General features: G+C 45.1%; 1 protein-coding gene across 3 annotated transcripts in view; it reads left to right on the top strand.

Moving 5' to 3' along the window:
• The first annotated feature begins 7,078 nt into the window (after positions 1-7,078).
• Positions 7,079-7,873, top strand: part of EDIL3 (EGF like repeats and discoidin domains 3) — a 274,546-nt gene continuing 273,751 nt past the window's right edge. For all 3 annotated transcript variants that reach the window (XM_054810468.1, XM_054810467.1, XM_054810466.1), the window contains exon 1: positions 7,079-7,516. In XM_054810468.1, the coding sequence (XP_054666443.1) occupies positions 7,450-7,516 (67 nt within the window). In that variant the 5' untranslated portion in view covers positions 7,079-7,449. The remainder of the gene's footprint in view (positions 7,517-7,873) is intronic.

Below are 7,873 nucleotides of genomic sequence, written 5' to 3'. Positions count from 1 at the left end.
GATGAATGAAAAAGTTTTGGATAGTTGTCTTCTTGTTTAACACAAACTCAACAGTCGAAATCTACAAAGTGTATGTAACGTTAATTTGAAATGCATTCCACCATGAGAGACCAGGTGTCAAATGTCTCCTGGCTCTAATAATATTCACTTATTTTGAAATCACAAGATCTTTGGCTCAGTTTGCAGTTAAGTCTCTGAAATGCAGATGGCACTACTCCATTAAATACTTTATTGTGATTTAATGGTTCCTCCCCTGGGTTCTGAAATTCAGTGTGAATGAGCTGTTAAAACTAACTGTGCAATGTAAGTGCTGAAAGTAAGACAAAAGAATTTTAAAAATTATGTTCCAAATCTCTTTTTCTCTCTCAGAATAAAAAATCAACAGCAAAAATAACAACAACAACAAAAAAAGGAATAAACTCTTCTTATTTATTGGAATGATCTGCAAGAGCATATTTAGGGAAAAGCAGCCTCACACACTGTAAGAGCTGCTTACAGTTTAAATGGTTAATGCATATTGTTGCTATGTGTAGGTATGTGAAATAAACTCTTTCACTAAGTTAATTCATGGTGTTGTCCTTGGAATTCTAACATAAATAACACTAGCATGCAGACCTTGGTGTAACACATTTAACTTTGCAAAATTGCAACCCCAGCATTTCTGTAGCATTGAAGGGAAAACAAAACAAAACAAAACAAAACCAAAACACCACCTTGGCCATTACAGACTTTAAGGTAGGAACTTCAGATTTGCCTCTAAAAAGCTGTATTTGGAATGCTATCAGCCTCCTTCTACCACAGCCCTTTGTATTTTGTAGAAATTCAGCTTCAGCCTCATTTGATCAAGTGGTAGCAACACCAGGGAACACAGATTTCAAAGTCTGCAACATATATTGCATAAGAATGAATCCTTCCAGCTTCTGCAAACCTGGCTCACTGGGTTCCACTTCATAGATGTTCCTGCAACGATTCAGGGTGCTAACAGGTCCCAATACTGAGGGATGAGAGGCAAGGCAAACTTTGGTTTCAAAGAACTGTTGCCCCCTTTTCTCTAAACAGCTGTTTAGAATGGTATATGTGTTTGGTAGTGACTTAATGCTCCCATTAATGATCAAGATTTAGCTTTGCCACAAAAGGGAGTACAAACAAGCAGGGCAGAACAATCTTTCCTAGCACAAGGCAAATAAGCAAACGGAGAAAACAGGAATCATGCACCAGTGGAGTGAGAGACAAACGTGAAAAGGAGAACGGTGTGCATTAACCTGGTTTCGTAAGGAACTGAGGTCTGGTCAATCAGTCTCTCTTCCGCTGACTGATTTCCTTTAAGTACACGTTTGCAGCTGGAAACGGGATGCAGGCCATGGAGGGCACAGAAACATAATATCTGAAATGCCAGTCAGACTCCTCCTCACTATCGAGTGCAAAAGCATTTTATAAACTGATGTAGGTGGCAAAGCATGGGGTTAGGCAGTGTCATGGACTCTCTGGGTGCTCGTCGTTCTCTCAAGAACCACAGATACCCCACAGTCCTCTGCCAGAGGGACTTGCGCTCACCTGAGAACAGCAATCTCACAGCATCACCACCTGTTGTACAGGATCTGGAGCAGAAACCAGTTTGTGCCCGTATCAGAAGACACTATGTGCAGCTTGCTGTGAGTGACACTTTATAGGGGTGCATCTTTGCCTTGTGACCTTAACATCAGCAACGCAGAGGAGTAACGTTAACGTTTAACTCAGACCTTCCTATGCAGAAAGTAGAGGAATCATGTGGTGCTGGTGATGAACTCTCTGTAGAGGCAGTGGACAGACACACGTGCGTCAGCACTCAGCTTCTACACACGTCCTACTGCTGCTGAAAGAACTGCCGCTCACCATTCCCATAAATCTAAATTGCTAGCTCTTTTCCTTTCACAAGTAGGCAGGGAATAATTTCAGCTGAAATTAATTAGCATCTATTTCTACAACTTCAGTGGTGTGCAGAAGGATATGTAGAATAAAATGCAGGAATACTTCATTTCAGGGGTTGCTCTCACACCTTAGCCTGTGCACCCTTCTCCTCTTTTATGTTCTCATGCACATTACACATTCATATTATGGCTGGCAAAGGATTCATTTTAAAAGGTACTCAGACATTTAGCCACTGCATGGGATTCCTACATATCTGTCCTCTGTAGAGAGTAAAGGCTTATTTCCAAGATAAAAGAAAGAGAATCAAAACCAATTATGGCACTGATTTTGTTGCCTCCTCTCTATAAACAGTAAAAAAAAAAAATCTCTGCTACAAGCAAGGGAAAGAAAAAGTACCTTTTTTTTATATATATATGGAATTTGAGTGTTTCCCTGTGTTGCTCAGCCCCTTTTGTCCCTTTCCTGTGATGTAGCACTACATGACACTTCTTCTGAACCAGAAATGTTTGAGGGAAGCAAGTTCTTCCATGCTTTATGCAACAAAACCCCACATTGACTTAACTGGAAACCTTGCATGTTGAAGAAGTGGAGGATCAGGCTCTGTTTGGGAAGAGGTAAAAGCATTAATTGTTTTCTTTTTCAGAGGCAGTGTCAAATAATAATTCTGGCAGTGTTGTGGTGGTCGTGATAGACAGATGTAGTATCTGTCCTTTTCTCCAAGGCAAGTATACGCCGATGACTTGCAGAATCAGGGTAGTCGGTTATGGTGAACGGTGTATAACAAACCCCTGACAAACAAAGTACGTATTATTAGAAAATATTATGGAAAGTTCTACTGCTTGTGTGCAGCAGTGGCTTTTTATCGCCCTAATTATAGTTGAGGTGGCAATAAAATCCCTGCCTGTACACTCTGGGCTCTGAGCTTGTCCTGATCTGTCACTTTAAGAAGGCTCAAATCTGGCCAGTGCTTTGATGGGAGCCAGCGATAAAGCTAATCTCCTAAGCAAAGCTGGTATCCGAGATACCCTAAAGGTGTTATAGGGTAATCGACAGGTTACATTTATGTTTACTAGATGGCTTCTACCATTGGCAAGAGGTTGGTGAATAGTAAGGCTAAGCTCTTTTACTACTGCAGCACAAATGGGAGTTACTCGGTTCACCTTTTGTGTAACAAGTATTAGACCTTATGTTACTACTATTAAACAGTAAGCATTATTGTATTTCTTATGCTAAAAATGCGTTCATTTTGTGTATTAAGAATTGTTGTTGTTGTTGTTCCTTTACTGATGGCTTGTTATCTAAGGGCAGTATGGCAAATGACATGGCTGCCTACATTTCTAATGGCTATAATTTTTTTCTTTTTGATGTACTGCAGGACTTCAAAGGGTTACTTTGAGCATTTGAGGTAGGACAGGAAATAACGCAGACAAATTGCGAGGAAAAATAAGGCACTAGTGAAAGGAAGATGAAGGAAAAAACTGGGGACATTACCAGCTGCGGAATAGCTCTTGCCCAGCGTCAAAGAAGCTCATAATGTTGTGTTTTCCCTTTGAATAGCGGCAGTTCTGTCTCTCTGCTCTACCCCTTCCATTCCAGAAGATCAATAGGGATCCTCAGCCTAAGCATGGGCTGTTGCATATTTAGACAGTTTCCACAGTCCCTATCTGGTAATCCTGTTAGGCAGAAATCCCTGGTAAATAATGCTGATCATTTAGATGGAAGAAGGTAAAAAAATTGGATGCAAAAGAGTTCTTGACCCTGAGTGATCCATAAACAAATAAAATAAATAGTTGGATATTAGAGTGCAGCTAATTAAAATTCAGCAGAAATTATCTTGAAGTGTGGAAACGATTTGGAAAATGAAAAGCGGTCTTTGTGTCCTATATTCACACAATGGATGGCAGAAAAAGGAAGATAGGATTAATCTCTGGCAGCTCTTGAGCCCATTTCGGTACTAAATTCCAGAACATGAAGCACATAATGAACTCACATGACAGAAGGAAGAATTTTGCATTTCAGATAATTATCAAAATGCAAATGTAAAAATGTAATATTTGTATACAATATATAAATATTAAAATCCATATAAAAGGTGAGAATGCCAGCTTCAGCTGCAATGGCTTGCTCCATTCCAGTCCCATCTAGTCTATATTTCAGCCAAGTGCCTTCACCATTGGGAAGTCATTAAGGATTTGCAGATATGTAAGCAAATAAGGGAAACAGAACCTTGAAGATGTTTCGAAGCCTGGGGTTTCCCGTATGAAAATGATGTTTACATACCTGTAGTACTTATAAATGGTAGCAGAATCAGAAGGCAGTTTTTCCCACCATCAAGCGAGGCAGTTGCTTCAGGAAAGATGTATACCACAAATGGCAAAAATCCAGCATTTCTGAAACTTAGGGGATGACGAAGGACACCAGGTCAGCCTCTTCACCAAGCAGGTGAGGTCAGAGATCAGTCACTGTAGGCAGACAGCACTGTGATATGCTGCAACCACAACAACCCTTATGACAGCGCTGGTGATGTAGCACTGAAGAATTGCAGGCCCACAGCAAAACAGCATGGGGAATCTTCGGTAAAACTCAGGCTAGCACAGTAAATAGGTTTCACTTAACATATCAGAAAATCCGTATTAAGAAAACCTAGCTGCAAATAATTACTATATTTGAGTTGCAAGGAAGAAACAGTCTGTATCTCGGAGCCATTCTCACAGCACAGAGCTGGATCAGGGTATTGCATTGCTCGATGCTCAGAAAAACGACTGGGCTAGAAGGAAGGCACTGGATGAAGGGGAGCTCCTGCAGCATCCCCGAGTCAGGGTCCTTACCAAAACACGGGAGAGAAAGCAGGGGGAAGCAGCACCTGAAGAGGATCGTGGCAGAGAGGGGCAGCAAGCAAGCTGCAGGAACAGTCTGATCACTCTGAGGTGGGGAGATAGAGCTTGTTGAATAAAACTTACTCAAAATCCTAAAACAAAAAGGCATTGCACTTTAGGTAAGAACCAAACATAAAAGCCTTTTGTTGTTTCATCCCTTTTGGCTGAATAAACAATGCCTGGCTTTGAAGAAGCTATTTCTGTGTCATTTTAATCAGCTGCTAGTCACAGGCTCTCAGTGGAAAAAGGCTTCCCAGTACCAAATGTAGTTAGGCCCTTCAGATTTTTCCTAATTGGGGAAATAAAGGGGCTGCATTACTGGATTATTCCCTCAAGAAAAATAAAAAAACAAGGCAAGCCTGCCACTTGGGGGTGCAGGCATGCTGGGCTGCCACAGCAGCTCAAGTGCAGCTTGCCTTGTAATTATGACAGTTGGATTCTTGGTTGTAAAACAGAGATAAGCAGTAAAATTAACACCGTTATGGAGAAATGACGCATTAATATCAGGAGCTTTGTTAAGGCTTCCTAAATTTCCACTATCTCTGTATTGATAGTAAAGCCACTCTCAAGGAGAAACAGAAGTATTTTCTTTGCAGACAGTAGTTCTTCAGGGAGCTCTCTGGCGTGGAAACTGACGTGTAAAATCCAAGTTGCTGTAGAAGTAGTGATGCAATCACAGAGTATGTCTGTGCAGCAAAACGAAGGCATGACTGGAGCCCATGTGAATGCTGCCAGCTGAATTACATGAGCACATATAATAGTCAAAGTTTTGGTGAATGCTACCAGCTACTGCATGTCCAGAGAGATATGCTGGACTAAAGCCCACACTAACATATCTTCTGTGCTAGTGTGGGCTTCATTAGTGCAGGGGAAGGTTTTTTTCCTTTATCTGTCCTAACCTGCTGGATGATTTTGCAGTGCCCCACTACTGGTGGCTGAGTGCCACTAGAAAAGCTTGCACTTCTGTGATGGGTGAAGTGCATGCTTTGTGCGTGCACAGGTGCTCTGGGACTCTGGGTGTAAAATGCTCTTTATCAAGGTATGATATTTCTGGTAATTTCATAGCTTAACCAATGCAAAAAGCTTGATCCTTTTAATTCTTTCCTGACCATGCAATATATTGAAACTGAAATACTTAAGAATGTGTTCTCTATCCGAGCCAGAACCAGGACAGAATGCCAGAAAGAAACACGATTAATCGCAAGCTCAGATGTAAAGGTAGAGCTTTAGGCAAGGGCTGTCACCCTGCCACTTACGGGCATCTAATGGTAGAGAAAAGGCTTGTAAAATGAAATCCTGGAAACTATTGTGAGATGCTAGCCAAAGTAGCCAACAGATTAGACGATTTAACGGGTCGTTTCCACCCTTAATTTCATGATGTCTCTGCTTGTTGTCATGCAACCAGCCCAGACGTTCAGGTTGTATCTACAGAACTGCTTCTCAACAGCCTAATGCTGTTAAGTGCATTCTTCTCACTCAGCAATTGCATTAACATTTAATATAATATTAATATGGCTCTTTTACTATGAGGGCATGTAGAGGGGATGCAAATTACAGATATAAAGTATCTGAAGAGCCTTTTGACTCAGATTGTGCAATTAGTGCTTATTTCACTCTTGTAGCTGTATATATGCAGTTAGGGGGGAAAAAAATTTAAAAAAAAGAGGGAAGTGGTCTGACATGGGACCTTCCCATCCTCTACCTTGGACTATTTCTGAAATTTCACATTATTGCTTTGCTTTCCTTTCAGTAACAGGCAGGACTATATCCCGCCTGGGGAAGGAGATGGAAGAATGGACATTTACATTTCATGTAAGTTCCCTATCTGGATGTTCAGAAAGGATTTTAAGTCGGCAGCTGAAGCAGCGCACAAGACGACACCTACAAGACAAAAGTTTGCGGAGGGTAAAATTAACCTCTGTGAACCAGGCCGGCCTGCGTCCATTGCCTAATAGAAGAGGGCAGCTACCCACACGGCCAACAGCTAAACCACGACATACTGATATGTCGCGGAAAAGGAACGCCGGGGGTGCAGTCCTGAGCCCGCTCCCGAGGCCGCAGTCCCCGCAACCGGTACCTCAGGTCACAGGGGCACGGAGCTTTGCTTTGGGGGAGCGGCTCCAGCAGACGCCAGCGCCTCACCTCCCCGCTCTCCTCGCTCCCAGCCTTGCCGCTCTACTTCATTTCGCACCACCGCCCCGCCGCAGCAGCGGGGGAGGCGCGGCCGGGGAGGCGGAGCAGGTGCCAGGGTGTGCCGGGCAGCACCGCCCGCCGCCGGCGCCGTCCCCCCCCCCCTCCCCGAAGGAGCCGCTCGGGGCGCGCAAGGCGGGAGCGCGGCGCGGGCAGAGCGGCCGCGGACGCGCAGGAGGAGGAGGAGGCGGCGGTGGTGGCCCGCCCGCGGGACGGAGGCGGCCGTCCGGGCCATGCTGGAGGCGCGGCGGCACCTGGCGGGCGCGCAGAGCCGGCGGGCGGCGGGGCAGCCTCTTCGCCGCTGCTAGAGCGGCGGCAGCGGGAGCCGCGGCGGGGGCTGAGCTCGGTCGGGGGCCGCGCCGCGTCGGGAGGAACCTTCGCATCGCCTCGCCTCGCCTCGCAGGGCGGAGGCACAGCCACCGCCCGCCGCCTTCTTCTTTCGACAGAGGCGGCGCGGCCGCGGAAGGAGAGGACCATGAGCCGCGCGGTACTGGTCTGGCTGGTGCTCTGCGGGAGCCTGGGGGTGCCGCGCCTCGCCCGAGGTGAGGGGACGGGGGACGGGGACCGGCGGGGACGGGGGGTCGGGGCTGCGCCGGAGCTCTCGCAAAGTCAGAGCCGAAGTGCGCGGAGGGACCGGGAAAGCGCGACCGGCGGGCGGATCGCAGCCGGGTGCCTCCGTCTGGGCTTGCCTTTTTTTTTAATTAAAAAAAAAAATACTTATCTCTACATTTTAAATAGAAGTCGACGAAAGATTCGTCCTCAGACATGCTCTGTTTTCAAACTACGCTTAATTAGAGGGGAAAGAAATGCCGTGAGAGCTTAAATGTAATCCAGATGAGCGGCTGAGAAGATTTAATAATATCCGCAGAGCTGTCCACATCTTTTCTCTCTCTTCCCCC

Source organism: Grus americana, chromosome Z (assembly GCF_028858705.1).
Source record: "Grus americana isolate bGruAme1 chromosome Z, bGruAme1.mat, whole genome shotgun sequence".
Taxonomy (NCBI): Eukaryota; Metazoa; Chordata; class Aves; order Gruiformes; family Gruidae; genus Grus; species Grus americana.
This window is presented reverse-complemented; position numbering and strand designations above follow the sequence as displayed.